Consider the following 20,612-nt stretch of genomic DNA (forward strand, 5'->3'; position numbering starts at 1 on the left):
ATCTTTAGAAGTCAAACAGTTGGTTACCTGCAGGAGAAAGGAGAGAGTAGTGATTGGGAATGGATACAAAATGCTTTTGATGGGCTGGCAATGTTCTAGGGGTTATTAGACGATAACATTTTGTTTTTAGGCCGTGCCGTGAGGCATGTGGGATCTTAGTTCCCCAGCCAGGGATCAAACCTGTGCCACCTGCATTGGGAGCTCAAGGTCTTAACCACTGGACCGCCAGGGAAATCCCAACAATAATTTTCTAGAATCCTTCATCACTGTTAGGCATTAGGCTACTTCCCGCAAGTTTCAAGCCACTTTTCCTAACACCTGTACAACTTTATGTCTACTATTTTAAATCCCAAACAGAAGACTAATATTACTAATATTCTCAGTGATCAAAAAGAAAACTATAAATTTCAGTTTAATTTCTAATTTGTTTATTCCTAAGGAAATGGAATTTAGGTTACCTTTTGTGAAAGATGGAGAGTCTTCCTCTTTCTTCCAATTATATAAAGATTTCTTTCTTCTTCACCTTTCTCTATTCTGAAGTCTTCCAACTTCCTACAAATTTAAGTACCCAGTTATATTAATTGCTGATAAATAAAGGATATATAGAGAAAAAAACTAATCATTATGATTCTGGGAATCATAACTTAAGTATTTTTTTAATTAATACAGAAAATTCCTAAAGTTATAACAAAACTTAAGGCAAACTACACTTTTCTAGAAATTTAATATAACCAAAATCTCAGAGGCAGCTAGTAGGTCCTATTTTTCATATTTAACACAGAAGTATTCATTCATTTGTATTTTGATTGGCCCTATGAGGACCAACTCAAACAGAATCTCTCATGTTAGCTACTCAGAATGTACCTACGATTTTCCAAGATTGCAAATCCATTCTCTAAAGGATTCTACTGTATCACTCAGCATCTCCTTCATAAAAACTCAAATGTATTTTAGAATAGAGTTCTAGAAAGAGCTATGCTCTTCTTTGGGAAAATTATACTGCAGCGGCTAGCTGACTCACAAAATCCATTCTTCTTTCTTCCTTAGAAGCAAAATCTCAAATTTTCATCTAGGCTCTTTGCTGCTCTAAATAGAGACTGTATTACCTTGCCTCCTCTGTAGCTAAGTGTGGCCATATGGACATTCTGGTCAATGAGTTATGAGGAGACATGTCATGTGGGACCATTAAGTCTGCTTAAATGAAATCCCTTCAACTAGAAATGTCCTTTTTGCCGCCGGGGAAAATGCTGGGGAACCGTGATTCTAGCCTTAAACTACTTCCAGTCTTCCTTTATGTTAACAAAATAAATGCTCGTTTAAGGAACTATTCTTCAGGACTTTCACTCCTGATACCTATTTGCTTCCCTTGATTTTGACAACAAAAAGTATCCTAAAATGACACTTTCAGTTCTGATGACCATGCAACTCAGACATAATTTTAAGGCTTAATTATAGAATGCTGCATACACGACAGTGATTTTCTGTATTTCTCATCCCAATTCCAGATTTTGCTTTTCATTAGTTTATCGTATACTTATAAACATCCTTAAATTCACTGTATGAAATATAAATATTATCCAATATTACTTCACCAATCAACTGACTCTTCTGGCTAAACACATGAAAACTTTTACAAAATTACCTTCAAGGTATTAGTTATTATGAGACACAAACGTGACAGAATACTGAAACATTTTAGATATCAATGAAAAACAGTATTTGCTGCCTCCATTCTGATAACTTGAAAATCAGTACATCACAATTCAGTACAAGGAAAACCCTACGATCCACACTATACTTATGAAATATCATTTCTCACTAAAAGAAAATAGGGCTGCTTAAGAGAAAAGACTAATCCTAAGTCTAGGTCAAGAAATTTACAAGAAGAACCTATAACACCCTGCCATGCCTGACAGCAAAGATGCTACACAAGGCTACTACATCATTTCAAAAGGACGCAGGAGCCAACCTGAAGAAGCTCCTCCTGGCCAAGATAGAAAAATTTAAACATTAACAAGGACATTAGAAATAAGCTAAATCACAGCAGTGTAATTAATACAGTGAACAAACACACAAACTGGCCACTGTAGAAGAATATAAAGGAATAAATCTTTATTTTGAAGGTAAATAAAGCAAAATGAGCAGGTAGCTATCCTGTTTTTTATACAGAAACTTGTTTATTATATACAAACTTTACTACTGGATAATCAAATAGTAGATGTGGGTAAATTTTTATTTGGAAGTAGCCAAGATAATAAAGACTTCAGAGCTGAAATATCACTATTTTATAATCCCTAATGAATTAATGAACCTGGGCAGTGAGTATCAGTTCCTGCTAGCATCACAAAAAAAAAAAAAAAAAAAAGAAAAGAAATAAAGAAAAAGATATTATGTGCCTTCTGATGGAATTTTACCACTTACAAAATTCTCTTGCAAAAAACTAAAAATATGACATTTGGAACAACTGGAAATTTAAACACTGGCTATTTGGTTCTACTGAGGAATTGTTTGTTTTTTAAGATATGACAATGGCATTATAGTTATATTTTAAGACAATTCCTTATCCTTAGAAATTACATACGGACACACTTTTAGACAAAATGATATTATGTCTGGAATATCTTTCAAAATAATACTGAAGGGAGAACAGGGGGTGTTCGTATAGATGAAACAAGATTGGTTATGGAGTTAAAGAACAATTTTGACATTTTCCTACCACATTAAAATACATCCCAACCCATTACTAAAATATATGTATATGATTATTTATACCACTAATGATTAAAATGTGTAAATAACCATATAGATATATTTTCACAGATATAAACAATATTAATAGATATCCTAAAACAAACCTAAATATGCCTAGTGGTACCTCTGGTACAACCACTCTTCGTTTCCAGGCCTGCAGGTCACGCTCTGTAGCCATCTGACTACGTGGAGCATTCTGGTGCATCTGACGAACACCTTCCACTTGTCCACTACGACGCAGACCAATATTTGGAGGGGACTGGATGTCTAAGCTTAGTCTTCTAAAACCTAGGGAAAAATTGTCAAGAATGATTACAAAACAAACTTCAATCTAATATGCATATACATTCCTCCTACTATGACACAAACCAAAAAAAAAAAAAGATCTACTGAAAAAACTTTGGAAAAAAGAATCTTAATGTGACTGAGATCAAAATGTAGGCTACATGGGGACTTCCCTGGTAGCGCAGTGGTTAAGAATCCACCTGCCAGCGCAGGGGACACAGGTTCAAGCCCTGGCGCGGGAAGATCCCACATGCCGTGGAGCAACTGAGCCCATGCGCCACAACGACAGAGCCTGCGCTCGAGAGCCCGTGAGCCACAACTACTGAAGCCCGCGCACCTAGAGCCTGTGCTCTACAACGAGAAGCCATCACAATGAGAGGCCCATGCACCGCAACGAAGAGTAGCCCCTGCTCACCGCAACTAGAGAAAGCCCGTGCACAGCAACGAAGACCCAACGCAGCCAAAATAAATTTTAAAAGATCTCTTTAAAAAATGCAGACTACAGAACATTAACATAACTATTAAGCTCAATTTCCATTTTTATTAGACTTTCTGAAATTTAATGTACAAGCATTTTCTATAACAATGTTATATTTGCAGTCCTAAAAACCTCCTCGCCTTCCTCAAAACTGCAAACTAAAAACACATCTTTCTGGAAAAATTAGCACTGCAAATAGATGCCTCAAACTGTGGTGGCTTTATAATAAGAGCTCTAACAAAAAACATTATTTGTGACCTAAAGAGATAATCTAAGCCACTCAAGCAGGCAAGTTGCCAGAGCCCATTATTAAAAATTCACAAAAATGCAAAGTGGGGAAATGCTGGCAGCACCTGAATTGGAGCTAGAAGAGTGGGTAACAGGGCAATGCAGACCACATCAAGCCCTAAGCCTATGCAGAGCTGATCAGGTAGACACAGGAGGCAGGGCAACCTCCCAAGAGCTGGAAGTCACAAAGGATGGAGACCACCCTGGGGGGATGTGGAGGGAATCCCAGTCAAAGCACTTGTTTTCTTGAACCACAGGGTGAAGGGGATCCTGCTACTAATGCAACAAAAAAAACTGGGGGCTATATCCTTTCCTACGGGAGGCTATTAAATTTTACTCCAAATACACCAGCTCTCCTTGCTTAGGGTAAAACTCAAATATGAACAAACAAACCTCTGCATTCTTCTATGTACAACATTCTGTTCACCAATCAAATGTGAACCAATTTGCCGTGCACAACATATTATACTCCATCTATTAAAAATGACATTAAATGCCCCTGCTATTAATCCAAAATTTGTATTAAAATATATTGATGTTTAAGAAACACTTTTTGAATTGAGAACTAAAAATAAATTCTAAATTTTGTGTGTGTGTGTGTCTGCACTGGGTCTTTGTCACAGTGCGTGGGCTTTCTCTAGTTGCAGCAAGTGGGGGCTACTCTTCATTGCGGTGGGCAGACTTCTCATTGCCATGGCTTCTCTTGTTGCGGAGCTCAGGCTCTAGGCACATGGGCTTCAGTAGTTGTGGCACGTGGGCGCCGTAGTTGTGGCTGGTGGGCTATAGAGCGCAGGCTCAGTAGTTGTGGCGCACAGGCTTAGTTGCTTTGTGGCATGTGTGATCTTCCCGGACCAGGGCTCAAACCCACGTCCCCTATGTTGGCAGGCAGATTCTTAACCACTGCACCACCAGGGAAGCCCTAAATTCCAAATTTGACTGCCCAAGTCATAGTATTATTCTCCAACAGTTTGAAGAAAATATATGTTATGTATCACAACATTACTTGTAATAGCAAGCATGAAAAATAACTTAAGTGGCCATAAACAGATTAATTACAAAGACTGGTTATTCCACACAGTGGAGTACTATGAAGCTATAAAAAGGAATGAAGACGAGCTCTGTGAATGCAAAGAGTGATTACTAGAATATGCTGTTAAGGGAAAAAAGCAAGGTGCAGAAAAATGCATACATATCTTGTGCCTCTTGCTCTGATGCACTGAGAAGAACACAGCAGCTATGCAGTATTCTTACCTAAAATGTCTGACCTGAATCCAATTTTGAGATAATCAGACAAATTCAAATTGAGGGAAATTCTGTGAAACAACAGGCCTGAACTCTTCAAAAGTACCAGTGCCATGAGGGAACTGTTCTAAATTAAAAGAGACTCAATAATTAAGCACATGGACCAAGGCTTGATTAAACCCTAAAATTTTAAAAAGCCATGAAGGACAATTTTGGGACAAGTGGGGAAATGTAAAGATTGTACATCAGAGAGCAGTACTGTATAGTCTGTACATTGTGTAGTACTGTAAAGTCTGTTGACTGTGACCATTGTATTATGATCATATAAAAGAATGTTCCAGTTCTTGGAAGATATAGAATGAAGCCTAAGGGATAAAGTTCACATCTTACTCTAGAATTTAGGAAAAAAACATACCTGAGAGACAGAAACTCTTTCAAGTGTGTATGAGACCCATACAAGACTGTTAATAGCATTTCTGTTTGAGATTAGCAAAATCTCAAAACTACCCAAAAGTCCATCAAGAGAATGAATTAATAAAATCAGATATACAACAGAGTACACAATAGCCAAAATTAATCCAATGCGACAACTGAGCAATCTTAAAAATACAGCACTATGTGAAAAAAATTAAGTCGCTTTATAAACCTTTTATAAACCTTTATAAACCTTTTGATAAAGTTAACCTTTATAAACCTTTGGATAAAGTTTAAAAACAAATGCTTTTTATTCATACATTTAAGAGTGTCAAATCTATTTTTTAAAAGGCAAAGAGTCAACATGAGATTCAGAATAGTTGTTATCTTGGGATAGGGAAACAGGACAGGACCACATAAAAAGATGTAGATTATTATCATGATTTAAAACAAATAAAAGAGGAGCATGTGTAAATGAACAATAAGAGTATGTCAATGGGCTTCCCTGGTGGCGCAGTGGCTGAGAGTCCGCCTGCCAATGCAGGGGACACGGGTTCGTGCCCCGGTCCAGGAAGATCCCACATGCCGCGGAGCAGCTAGGCCCGTGAGCCATGGCCGCTGAGCCTGCACGTCCGGAGCCTGTGCTCCGCAACGGGAGAGGCCACAACAGTGAGAGGCCCGCATACCGCAAAAAAAAAGAGTGAAAGGGCAGAAAGAGCTGAAGAAACTGTTCAGAACACAGCACTGAGCAATAAAGAGACAGGAAATTTTATAGCATTTTACAGCCTCTCAAATCTTCTCTTATCTTCCACAAGGTTTTAGCTTTTCTAGAGTAAGTTTTCAGTTGCATAACAATCGCCCATCTCTTCTAGATTATTTCCACTAACATAATTATTACTACATTCCAATATCAAGTACTTTGCCCTGAAAACTCACTTCAAGCTTTCTGATTCAGTAAGAAACATTAGGGCTCTACTCAATTCAGTTTTTTAAGGATTATAAAGGAAAGGAAATCTAGTGTTTCCTTTAGAAAACACTTTGTTCTTTACTCTTATTTATTTAATGTAATTTTGTAAATACTCTTATTTTAGAGCAAAAAGATTTCAATAGCCTTTCATAGTACTTGAAATTCCAATGTCCATTTGTTAGCCCATCAACCTTACACCTAATAAAGCTACCTCCAGACTACTACTCAAGTTGTAAGCGTACATTGCTTAAGGCTTTTTACACTGCGTGTAGGGGACAATGACTTCATTTATTCTTCAATTTCAATCCAGCCATATTAAGGCAAAATAGCTCTCATATATTTATTACCTCTTCGGGGTGTTTCTTCCCCATTTGAAAGTCCACCTGGAACAGCATCTTGACCTGCTCCCATTCTCTGGTCTTGCTGCTGCTGCAACTGTCTTATCATTCCATCAAGAACACTGGACTCTGGGCTTCGTTCACCATTGTCATTGGTTTGTAGGCTTATAATTTGTTCAATTACCTCTCCATCACCTGCAAATTCAATGAATGAATATGAAATCATAATACATATGAAGAGGAAAAAACTTTCAATAGGCTACAATTTAAATTACATTAGCAATTGTCAGAATTCTTGTTTTTCAAAAATAATCAATTAAAGATATCCTTTATATTCATAACTAATTAAGTCATAGAAAAAAATTCAAAACAAACTTTAGGTACTAAGTACCACAAAAACCTCAACAGAGGTTCTGAAATCCCTAGCAGTGAGCACCTGGAAACACACTTGAGTGAAAGTGAAAGTCTTGTTTTTCTGTTTCACGTTAACGCCCCTCATTTATACAAGTATTTCATTAAAATCTTATCTCTCAAGGTCTCTCTGACTATAACAACCAATAATGTGCGATTTCTGATGTAGAGAAAAGCAGTGGCATTTCTCTGTCTTATGAAATAAAAAAGAGTAAGTAACACCTTTTAGGCCTTCAACAAATGACCACTCCCAACTCCAGCTCTCTCCCACCCCAAGTACGCACAGTTGAGGGAGGCAGCTTCCACGTGCCTCTCCCACCAAGCTTAAGTCACTCTTTCAAATAGGCTTTAAGCATAGCCATAATCCTCCACATACAAAATCAGATATTTTTAAGTGTCTCTGCTTCTTTATTTTTCAAATAATACATTTTCAGAGATATTTAATAGGTTCAGTTAGTGTTAATGGATAAAAAGTGTTAGATGGTTGTGGGGTCTTGAAATTTACCTAAACATTGACATTTTCATGCAAACAACTCGTTACATATCCTCCCATCATAAAACGCATCTTCTTTGAACATAATATATAACATGGACCACCCCCCCCACAAGTTTATAAGCAGAACCTTAACAAATTGAAATTAATAGGGTATTAGGCAAAAAGAATGCAAAGATATACTTCCATCCATAGTAACACGTCAGAAACTGAAAAATGTCATATACTATTTCAGGGGGAAAAATACTTCTATCCTACTAATCTACTTTTAGATCCCTTAAATCTTATTGATGACATCTCCATTTTACTGTGGAAATCAATGAAGAATTTAGAAGAGCTAAACAAAATCCACGGAAATTTTTTGACCACTGTCAAAAAATGAACTAAGACAGCAAGAAGTGGAGCCCTAATCTAAAAGGATAACAAGGGACTTCCCTGGTGGCACAGTGGTTTAGAATCTGCCTGCCAGTGCAGGGGACACGGGGTCAAGCCCTGGTCCGGGAAGATCCCACATGCCATGGAGCAACTAAGGCCGTGCACCACAACTACTGAGCCTGCACTCTACAGCCCACAAGCCACAACTCCTGAGCCCACGTGCCAGAACTACTGAAGCCTGTGCGCCTAGAGCCCATGCTCTGCAACAAGAGAAGCCATCGCAATGAGAAGCCCTCGCACCACAACAAAGAGTAGCCCCCGCCTGCTACAACTAGAGAAAGCCCGCACACAGCAGCGAAGACCCAACACAGCCAAACATAAATAAATAAAATCAATGTATATTTTTAAAAATTTCATAAAAGGATAAAAAGACTTTAATTAGGACTAGGAATAACATAACATCCCTAAGATCACAACATAGAAACAAAGGGAAAACAGCAGAAAAGGAGACTTCTAATCCTCTCCCCTCCCCAAAAAACCCTATGTAACTTTTCTTTCACAGCACTGAATTTAAATGTAACTTGGGAAATATCAAGAATGATACCTGTTTCTACTTGGCATAATGCAGTCACCATTCAAATACTAAAGAAGGGTTCTACACATAAAGGCTTAAGTACTACAGTGCCCTTCCACTATAAACTACTACAACACTGGAAAAAATATATATGAAAGAAGGGCTTTCAGATATTGGATAACAGCACAGGACTGTGATCCCTGAGAGAAGACAATGGAGCCCAATCTTTTGATTGCTCCAGGTAAAAGCCTGGAGGCAATCTCCAGACTACAGAACAAGGAGAGGGAACCCAAGTACCATCCAGAGGTCACAATGAGTTGAGAGACAGAGATCAGAGTTTGAGAGCAGGGGAAAGATTAAAATATGCAAAGCTGAATATCAGAGAGGACTGGATTGCACAGAAAGCTCAGAGGTACACAATGAGGAATCGATTCTTTGGCTAAATAATATGTGCACACATTGGTTAAAACTCCACCATGCTGGGGAATAAAACATGAAAAAGCCAAGCCATTTTTTAATGCCAAAATATTGCCAGAACTCTCACCGGGCTGGCAATAGTACACCTTCCCACTAGCCAGTACAGAGACTTCAGACACAAACAAGAACTGTTTTAAGCATATTTCCAATGTTAACACTCAGAATATTTTTAAACGTGTGTTCAAATCAGTGGAGAATACAATGACCGCTAGTAGTTTGGTGCCATGGCCTTGATTTGTGCTCAGGTACCAAATGTTTCACCCACCACTGCTTCTGTTTCATCAGTGCAAATGTCAAAGGTAAATAATAGTTCCATATTATTATGAAGATAGTCATAACCTCGAAGACCCCATAAAAGGTCATGGATAGAACCATGGGTCTGCAAACTACACAGTGACAATTTAGGCCCTAGAACAACCATTAAAAATAAGTAGGACTAACAGGTATTGCTAATAAAACATTAGTGGCAATAATGATAAAACACTAAAAAATAAGCAACTTCAAAAAAGTTTGGGGAAAAAGGAGAAACGGCACAAAGAACAGAAAGGATAGACAAAACAAGTAGCATTATGTAGAGCTTTAAGCCTCACTACACTAATAATTATATTAAATGTAAATGGTCTACATAGTCCAATTAAAGGACAGGTTGTCAGACTAGATTGCTGCCTGCAAGAAATCTGTTTTAATATAAAGACATGGGCTTCCCTGGTGGCGCAGTGGTTGAGAGTCCGCCTGCCGATGCAGGGGACACGGGTTCGTGCCCCGGTCTGGGAAGATCCCACATGCCGCGGAGCGGCTGGGCCCGTGAGCCATGGCCGCTGAGCCTGCGCGTCCGGAGCCTGTCCTCCGCAACGGGAGAGGCCACAACAGTGAGAGGCCCGCGTAACGCATAAAAAAAAAAAATATAAAGACATACTGGTTAGAAGAATTGAAAAGATACAACATGATAACACTAATTTTAAAAAGTTGGATTATTTACTTTAGTATGAAACAAAGTTAATAGTCTTCAAAACAAGAAATACTCCTGAGGATAAAAAGGGACATTTCATAATGATGAAAGAATTAATTCAGGGCTTCCCTGGGGGCACAGTAGTTGGGAATCCACCTGCCAATGCAGGGGACATGGGTTCGAGCCCTGGTCCGCGAAGATCCCACATACCGCAGAGCAGCTAGCCCACGGGCCACAACTACTGAGCCTGTGCTCTAGAGCCCGCGAGCCACAACTACTGAAGCCCGTGTGCCACAACTACTGAAGCCCACGCACCTAGAGCCCATGCTCCGCAACAAGAGAAGCCACCGCAATGAGAAGCCTGCGCACCACAACTAGAGGAAGCCCACGAACAGCGAGGACCCAATGCAGCCAAAAATAAATAAAATTGTAAAACAAAGAATTCACCAGGAGCACAATCTGAAATGTGTAGGTATATAATACCAGAATTTTAAAATACATACAGAGAAAATTGAGAGAACTGAAGGAAAAAATAAGACAAATCCACAGGATAGTTGGATATTTCAGCACTCCTTAAAACAGCTACAAAATGGAAAAAAGACAAATGGTTTTCAGCTACTAGTGAATAGATAAATGATGGTATATCCATACAATGCTGCACTATCAATAAACAGGAAAAAAACAACTGATACCTGCAACAGGAATGAATCTCAAAAGAACCATGTTAAGTTAAAGAAGCCAGACACAAAAGACTACATATTGTATGATTTCATTTATACAAAATTCCTTAAAAAGGAAAAGTCAAAGTGACAAAATAAAACAGTCATTACAAGGGGCCAGGAGAAGGGAGAGGACTAATTCCAAACAGGCCCAAGAGAACTTTTGGGGGCAATGGAAATGTTCTGTATCTTGATTGTGGTGGTGGCTTACATGACTGTTTAACATTTCTCAACTCAAATGAACTGTACACTTAAAAGTGGTGAATTTTGTTGTATATAAAGTACACTTCAATCAAACTAATAAAAAAAATTTGAAAGAGTAAACATATAGTGATTTACATTAATCTTTAACCTTAAGGTGATTTAGTTTCAGTAAATTAATCCTCATCCAAACAAAATAGAAGCATCTTTTTTCTTCATTTAATAATATTAGGGCTTCCCTGGTGGCGCAGTGGTTGAGAGTCCGCCTGCTGATGCAGGGGACACGGGTTCGTGCCCGAGTCCGGGAAGATCCCACATGCCGCAGAGCAGCTAGGCCCGTGAGTCATGGCCGCTGAGCCTGCGTGTCCAGAGCCTGTGCTCCGCAACAGGAGAGGCCACAACAGTGAGAGGCCCACGTACCGCAAAAAATTTTCAAAAATAAAAATAAATAAAAAGTTAATTGCATTTAATAATATTAGGGAAAAACATTACACTGCCATGAACAAATACAAAAGCAAACAAAACAAAAAACTCTGTACTTGGCTAGGACAGGCAAAGTACAAGATGGGACTGGAACATCTTTTGCCAGAAAGTAATGAAGTGCTCAAGGAATGATGGGGACTTGGGAAAATACACAAAACTCAGCTTGAATGGACTCTCCCAGCCAAATCCAAGGATAATATGAGCAACTAAACAATGATAGTACTGGATTGTAACCCACTATATAACAACCGGGAAGTCCATACTAAAACTTAATAAATGAAATAAATAAATAAATGGGAGAGTAGTAGATGGCCAGCTAATGATAAAATGCAGATGCAATGATAACAGAGTTAGAAAACTGTTTTGCAACGTTCAGAGTAACAACTGATTCAGGCAAATATTATCAATGGATCCTAAAAGTTTGAAATAGAACAGGTTATTTAAACCACAAGCTACTTAATAGTTACAAAGAGAAAAAAAAATTCATAGTGGAAAACCTTGGCGGATACCAAGTGTTCAAAGTCAGCGTCACCAATAAGTGCACAAAACACAATCGTAAGCATCCTTACATGATACTCCGAAGGCTACAACACCATTTATGTTGTCTTCTTTCCAAAATGCATAACCTGAACTTAATCAATGACAACTGAATTTAATGTGCAGTCCCAAATTAAAATCTACATCAAGGGAGGAAAAAAAGCTGTAACAGGCATTATTAGAACAATAATATTTGATTACAGACTACAGATTTGATAACAGTATTATATAATTGTTAAATGTCCTAATTTTGATAACAGTTTATGATTACATGAGAAAATATCTTTGTTCTTAGAAAATACATACTGAAGTATTTAGGGGTAAATGGACATGAGGGCCAGAACTTAAGTGTCAAATGGTTCAAAACAATAATATGTATCTAGCGATACAATAATAAAACAAAATATTAAGGACTGGTGAATCTGAAAGTACAGAAGTTCTTTGTATTATTACTTACATTTTTCAAATTAAAAATTAAACAAAACAAAACAAAAGACTTAAAACTTACTTGTTGCCACATAACCTAGCTGTGGAACCAAATGCTCATCTGCAGAATTCTCTCGGCCTGGTACTAATCTCTGATACTTAGTTGGATGAGGATTTCCATCTACATCTACCAAGAATGGTGGAGGCATAAGATGAGGAGCCTGCTGAGTTTGCTCATCTAAGACGTAATTATTAGAATCCCTAATCAGTGGCCGATAGTCAGTATGGAAGAACATCTGATCGGGAATCTAGAAAAGGCAAGTTTACAAATTGATATTTTGAGGTTTACACATGTTAAAGAAAATAAATTATTAACCAGTTAACTTTATTTGAAAAGACAAAAAAATTAAATCAATACATCTAACCTATTTTCAAAACATCCTTTATAACTATTTTACATGCTGTAAGAAAGTATATGAAATGACCTTTTCATATGGCTTGCTGCATCCAAAACCAAATATCAGAAGGTGACCGTGAGAATCTGTACAGGCAAAATGCTGTCCATCCTGTGAAAACTTACAGTCAAATACAGCTCCATGTCCTTGTCCTTCAATCTAGGAAACACAGAGGGAAAAATGTATGACCATTTCTTTGTAAGAGCTTTTGCTATATCAACTTCTGAAAAACCAAATTTTTAAACAAAGTTTTCGTTAAGCACATGTTAATATTTTCAGAAAATAAAATTCACTTTAGATAACACTAGCCTAGAAAAAAATCTCAAAAGATCTTCTAAGAATTAGTTCTCAAATTGATCAAATGAAGGATCATAAACCAATCCAAAATGAAGGCTTTCTTTACTTCTTACATGTGAATGACAATTTCACAAACTTTTCTTTCAATATATAACAAAAATCTTTTGACTAATAACCTACAAGGGAGGGGCTTCCCTGGTGGAGCAGTGGTTGAGAGTCCGCCTGCCTATGCAGGGGACACGGGTTCGTGCCCCGGTCCGGGAAGATCCCACGTGCCGCGGAGCGGCTGGGCCCATGAGCCATGACTGCTGAGCCTGGGCGCCTGGAGCCTGTGCTCCGCAACGGGACAGGCCACAACAGTGAGAGGCCCGCGTACCACAAAAAAAAAAAAAAAAAAAAAAAAAACCTACAAGGGAAATGATTAAAGATTAATAAAGTTTGGAATTCATGAACTAAAATCAATACTTTTACGGAGTTTAAGCTTTCCACTTAGATGACTAAGTGGAAATGCAAAATTTGTAACGCTGCAGTCTCAAGGGTGCATATGTAAATGCCTGCACCTGCAACTACCTTATTTCAAACTGCCACAAATTTCAGAAAGGATACTCTAAGTGCATCATGAATGTTGCCTTAAATAGATAACTTTTAAACTGTTTTCTGTTTTATTCTTGTTTTTTTTAACTGTAAATTATAGTAGTTTAGTATTATCAATTTATAGTTAAATGAGTTGTTTCATTAACTCAATAGTGTAGAGCTATGCTTATCTGTTGTCTCAGCCTATAACTTTCCAATAATTAAACTTTAGGACAAGTTAAACCAGCGCTGGAAAAAGGATTCATCCACCCAACTAACTGCCAAAACAAACTCACATACATACCTAAATACCTGCTCGAAAAGCAATAATTCACTACTGCTATACCACACATGACTGAGTGCCAATTAACAAAATGGGGTGGGGGGGAGGAATTAAGGTATTGGGATATTTGGGGACTTGCTGAATAAGATAATCCATGTATACAAATTTGCATTCTCTCGTAACATAAAAAGGAAAAAAACGTGTAAATATTTTTCCTCCTATTACACAGATTCACCCCCAGGGTCCTTTGAAGAGTCACCTCCACCACAGCCCAACCTGCACCCTGGCACCACTTCACACCTCTGGCCTGAGACCTTCAGTCCAAGTAAAGCAGAGGAGGGTGGGGAGGGGAGAGCCCTTGGCTGGTAAAGCCAAGATGGTGGCAGTTACTCTCCTATCATACATGTGGAACTTACTGCACCAAAAGCTTTGCTCAGGGTACCTGCTGAGAAGGAAGTTTTCCCAAGTGGGCAAACCTACCTAGGCAGAGCAAGACAGACTCCAGTTTTTACCTGCAGTCTGAAGAGTCCTACACAATGATTCCTGACAAAATCCAACCTTCAACTGTGCCTGGAGAACACTTCAGTGTCACATTATGTTAACTATTTACTTAATGAAATACTGTTTTTGTTAGTAGTTTACAACCCTACGTAATTTGTCTAGCATTAAAGAATTAGGAGACTCTCAGCTGAGCAGTAAAGGTAACAAGAATCCAGTATACAAGGCCAATTTTTGGTGTCTGACTGGAAATAAGATCATCGTTGCCCATTTGAGACTTTTTTCAGATTACTCTTTGGCTTAGAGGTTATTTTAGCTTATATTCTGTTTAAAGCCTGAATTAATGTAGTTTTCTGTTTTAATAGATTAAATTTAGTATGTAATGTTCCTATTGAGTTTTAAAGGCTAATTAAAAGATGGATGTACCTATGAATTTTAAGGCCATAGAAAAACTGAAGAAGGCTTAGTTCTTTTTCCAGTAATTTGAACAGAGATGCAAGTTTCAGAGATGCCCAATGATGTACTTGGGTCAGGCTATTTAAGTTGTTTTAGTGCACTTAATGTTAATAAATAAAAAACTGTATTTTAAACTGTTTGTTGAAGAAACTGTCCAGTGTAAGCACATTGAAATTAAAATTTTAAGGTCAAAAAAACCCAACAAAAACATGGAACACATGAACTAAGATGATCTTCAATCAAATATCTAAGAATCATTCGCCTATAGGATGCTACTATATTGCCTCAAAAATTAATTATAGTTTGAATTGGATCTCAATATAAACTGAAGAGTAATTTTATAAAACCTATCATATATATATATGAGATATATATATATATATATATATATATATATATAAAAATCAAAAGTCTTAACAAGGTACAAGCCCTTTTACACACTTCCCTCAGAATTTATCCCAAGGAAATAATTAGGGATCTACCTAACAGCCAAGTATAAAAACATTCAAAGTATCGTTACTGTGCATAGTTTAGAAACCACTTAAATACCCAACAACAGTAAATTAAACATATAGGTAACATACTTCTAAAATAGGCTGAATTTACCGTCAAAAATACATTTGCAAATTCTTAAAGAATATTTAAGGGTTTGAAAAACATTCTTTACATAAAATGAGAAAGGATTACAAAACTATGTGCAACAATGCCAACTACTAAATATGTAAAGAACGATGCCATTAGAAAGCCTTCAATGGATACTGATATTTGTGAAAGTTTCATGAGGAACCAGACATTTACATAGTCTCTGAAAAAATCAGTTTAAAATTTACAAAGAAAAAAACAACTATTTTAAAAATCAGTGGGGAAACTTGGCAGATGCCACCTTAACCAAATATTAATAATTACCACCATATAACAGTGGAACATGTAAATATCATGTGCGGTCTAATATAACGCATGGACGGCACACTACCATTTATGTTTTATTACATCAAAAAAATGTGAAACAGTATTGTATCATGAAGAAATATCAGACAAAACAGAGATATCCTGTAACATTATTTGCCTGTAAAAGGGCAAGATATAGGAAAAAAAAAAGGCAGAATTATTGATCTTACAAAACTAGGGATACATAACTACTTAATACGATGCATGATCCTGAATCAGATCCTGGTCCAAAGGGTAAAATATAACTATAAAGGCATTATTAGGACAACTGACAAAATTTGAATGTAAACCTGGATTAGATAACGCTACTTTATCAATGTTAAATTTGCCTATTTTGGTAACTGTATTGTAGTTATGTATAAGAAATTCTAAAAACATGCAATAAGATCGTAATCTGGTTTTCAAATATTCATGTGCAAAAAGCAGAAACACTGAAAAACAAACAATGATGTTCGATTCCCTAGATGACTCCGAGTATTATTTTTTATTATCAAATTTTTTTTTTTGGCTGCACCACGTGCCATGTGGGATCTTAGTTCCCCTTCATTGGAAGTGCTGCGTCTTAACCACTGGATGGCCAGGAAGTCCTTATTATCCAATGTTTTAATAAATTTAAATAGTGAAAAAGTTGTGTGAATTACCATAATTTTGCCAACTTAAACACAGACAGGGACAAATTCACACACACAAAGCTAAATAAATAAATTTTGAAAATCTTTCCCTCATGTGAATTAGTTATACAGATTAATTTCACATTTGTATGTATGCATGTATATATGGCTATCAGATATTTATCAGACTAGGTAGTACCCTGATTTCTAGAAATATAAACTGCCAAAATGTGCAGGTCGGTTTCTGGCTACACTTCATTATCCAAATACTTGAAACAAATGCAAACATGCATGAAGATACCTCTCACTCCACTTACCATATTAAAATAATGTTTCATCTTGGTGCCTTTTGTAATATCCCATATAAATATGCTGCCATCATGTCCTGCAGATAACATAATTCTGGAATCAAAGGGATGTGTCTCCAAAACAAATACTTCATCAGCATGTCCCTTTATTCAACAAAGTCATACAGTTAAGGAGGGTTTGCAAGTTACAAGTTTAAAATTAAAAGCCCATATTGTCACAGTGTATAAGAGTTTTTAAATATGTATTAATGACAGTAATTTATACATTAGTATATATACAAATTTCTATTCATTTGATAATATAAATGAAACATGTTTATTAAAAATAAAATTATAGTTCAAAAATTTTTTATTTGTTATATGTTATAAAAACTACCTACCAATAAGTTATGAAGCAGTTGTCCAGTATAAGAATTCCACACTTTGAGGACATGATCATTCACAGCTGTGACAACAATGCTATCATTCTGATTCCAAGCTATCATTGTTACTTTGGGTTTCATAAACCTTTCCTCTTCTAAAGATAAATCTCTAAGAAAAAAAAAATGAAATGTGCAATGCTGTATGTGTAGGAGGCTGTACAATGTACACAATCCCTCATCAATACAAAAATAACTGAAGTAATCCAGCTCATGTCCATACCTTACCAACTCGATAGAGAGTTCATCACATCTGACCCGCAAAAGATTATCTATAAACAGATAAGGGCAAAATCCCGAGGGGTAAGGGATGATTTACAAACAGTTCGGAGACTGAATACAGGCAGATTTCAGATTTCAGAATACCGCCGCTGCTCATAAAAGCAAAGCTTTCTCTCTACCTCTTTTCTAATTATTCCCTTCTCCTGACCCCAAGCCCGCCCTATTAAGTAATACTTTCAACTGCTTCACTCTCTATAGATGAGTTTTTTTTTTTCAAAAAACTTCAGGAAGACAGAAAGAAGGTAATTCATCTTCATGACCCCAATGTCTAGTAAAGTGCCTGACACAGACTCTCAATTTGCTGAACTGTAAATGAGCTGCATTCATCTCTTTCTACTTCCCTATAAACTGTTCCTACAGGTCCTTTCCAAGAACGGTCTTGGATACACGTCTGCAGTGTTTTGCTGCCTTTATGAAAGCAATATGCAAAGCTTCTGTATAAAATACAGCAGTCAGTAGTATGGGGTTGGGGGGACTGGGGGGACCTAGCTGCTTCTGAAATCATAGAGCACATTCTAAGAAATGATTAAGCATATAATAAACATGTATTTTAAAGAAAACGGCTACAAGAATATAGAATGAGTGCTATGTAACACCTATCTATGTAAGCACCATGGAACACAAATGAGAGAATAAATCTAACTAGATTGGTCAGAGGAAGTGTAACATAAAAGACAAAAGGGGACTTCCCTGGTGGCGTAGTGGTTAAGAATCTACCTTCCAATGCAGGGGACACGGGTTTGAGCCCTCGTCGGGGAACCAGGATCCCACATGCCACAGGGCAACTGGGCCATGTGCCACAACTACGGAGCCCATGCGCCACCACTAGAGAGAAGCCTGCACGTCGCAATGAAGATCCCACATGCCACAACTAAGACCCAACGCAGCCAAATAAATTAAATAAATAAATGACAAAATGGAATACAGGCTAAGACCCTCCACACTTCATTTGAATTTACTAACAGACAAGTTGCATTTCATCAAGTTGATTAGCCAAGATTAGAACACTAAAACAAATATATCCATCAATTTTTACACACAGAAAACACTGCCTTTCAAGATTTGAAATAAGTAAAACTTTAAATGAGAAAAGAATATTTCCACCATGAGGGAAAATACAAGAAAAGTTCTCTCCATGAAGAGAGGGTGACAACAAGAAAAATAAATAGTTCTCAGTCTCATTTAAAAATTTTTATTCAAGTTTTTACAATGGTATTCTTATTTTGCCTAATAAAATAATTATTCATGGGTGAATACCATTTCAAATGTTCTTCACTGCCATTCTTTCATTATTATTCACTTTCACACTAAGATGCTTCTAAATATCCAGATGTAACATTTTTAAATAACTGTAAAGATTTGTTTGTGAACAAGGATTATCAGATTTCTAGTATGTATTCTTTCCATTCTCTACCACAGATCATTCCACAAAAATATTAATATCAAATTTATTTTGAAATCCAATACAACTGTTTGAGCCACAGCAGAGAATGGGTTAATTTCTCCTACTATTACTAAAAATAAAGCAGACATGAAGATCTAAAATGTGTAACATTTCTCAGAAAAACTCCTAAGAACATCGATATGCCTACTCTAGACCAAGCAGTGCTGGAAATTTTCATGATTTAAAATTGCCAACAATACTTAAAGGCAGGTAGTCTCAGTTCCCAGATGATGAAACAGATTAATAAATATTAAATGATGTTGTCAAAATTATACAGCTATAAACAGTGTAAATGGTATTTGAGCAAAGGTCTGACTCCAAAACACATATTCTTTCCACCACCTGTACTGCCTCCCAAAATATACAAACCAAAAAAGCAATGTATTTGAAATTTGTAATATTTATCTTGCAAAGTACTAAACTTATCTCAAAGATGCTAAAGATACGTTTTTGAGACTTTGGAGGTTGAGGGAGGGGGACAGTTAGACAAACTTGCCTTCAATGCCATTTTACAAACCAAAATTTCAGCATACAAAAAGAAAAATTTTCACTCCCACTGGAGCCCAATTTTTTTAAACCTAAAGTGTGTTTGTTTGCTTTTTTCGCCAGATGTAGCTGTAAGTGACTTCTTAAAAATTCCAAAAATCCTACCTTCAAAAAGTAGAATTTTCTGAAAATTTTCACATTTGATATACTTGAGTTATTTTTATGTATTTTTTGAAATAGTAGGCGGGGATTTCCCTGGTGGCACAGTGGTTAAGAATCCGCCTGCCAACACAGGGGACACGAGTTTGAGCCCTGGTCCAGGAAGATCCCACATGCCGCAGAGCAACTAAGCTCATGTACCACAACTACTGAGCCTGTGCTCTAGAGCCTGCGAGCCACAACTACTGAAGCCCATGTGCCTAGAGCCCGTGCTCCATAACAAGAGAAGCCACTGCAATGAGAAGCCCGCGCACCGCAACAGAGTAGCCCCCGCTAGCCGCAACTAGAGAAAGCCCGCACGCAGCAACGAAGACCCAACGCAGCCAAAAATTAATTAATTAATTCTTAAAAAAAAAAAAAGAATATACGAGGTTTAAGTATTTATCTGTCAGATGTGCAGGAGGGAGCCATTCACTTAGATCGTAGCTCTTCTAATAGGAGGTGGCTCCAGTCCCCTGAACAAAGCAATCAACCAACGAGAGAGAGAGAGAGAGAGAGAGAGAGAGAGAGAGAGACAGACCAAGCACTTAGGATGCACCTACTTAGAAACAAACCATCTCAACTTACCCTGAGATTCTTGTAGCCATATCCAGTAAGATGCTTCTCCATTCTAACTGCTCAAATCTCCAAATCCGTGCTGTTCCATCTCTGCTACCACTTAAAAACCTTAAAAGAAAAGAAGATCTTCTACTCATATACATGTTACCAAGGGCTACAGTTAATATTTCAAGTGAAAAAATTTTTATTGTAGCTAACTTGACTGCAGGTAAATCTATAGGTGTTTATTCCAAAAGACACGGAATTTAGAGCGTATCTAAACAGAGAAAATCTGGTTTGCTATGATTTGCCTAGCCCTATTAAGTAAAGCACATTTCAAACTCAATCACTAGCTTCTCGAATAGATTGAGTTTTGAAAAGACAATGT

General features: G+C 37.1%; 1 protein-coding gene across 1 annotated transcript in view; it reads right to left on the minus strand.

The window, feature by feature from the left end:
• BRWD1 (bromodomain and WD repeat domain containing 1) overlaps positions 1 to 20,612 on the minus strand; it is a 111,877-nt gene that overhangs the window by 50,835 nt on the left and 40,430 nt on the right. The window contains exons 13-20 of the mRNA XM_065876412.1: positions 20,255 to 20,353; positions 17,218 to 17,368; positions 16,847 to 16,981; positions 12,894 to 13,022; positions 12,491 to 12,716; positions 6,773 to 6,958; positions 2,856 to 3,039; positions 459 to 552 (exon numbers count right to left, since the gene is read on the minus strand). Coding sequence (XP_065732484.1) covers positions 459 to 552; positions 2,856 to 3,039; positions 6,773 to 6,958; positions 12,491 to 12,716; positions 12,894 to 13,022; positions 16,847 to 16,981; positions 17,218 to 17,368; positions 20,255 to 20,353 — 1,204 coding nt within the window. The remainder of the gene's footprint in view (positions 1 to 458; positions 553 to 2,855; positions 3,040 to 6,772; positions 6,959 to 12,490; positions 12,717 to 12,893; positions 13,023 to 16,846; positions 16,982 to 17,217; positions 17,369 to 20,254; positions 20,354 to 20,612) is intronic.

The sequence above is a fragment of the Phocoena phocoena genome, chromosome 4 (assembly GCF_963924675.1).
Source record: "Phocoena phocoena chromosome 4, mPhoPho1.1, whole genome shotgun sequence".
Lineage (NCBI taxonomy): Eukaryota > Metazoa > Chordata > Mammalia > Artiodactyla > Phocoenidae > Phocoena > Phocoena phocoena.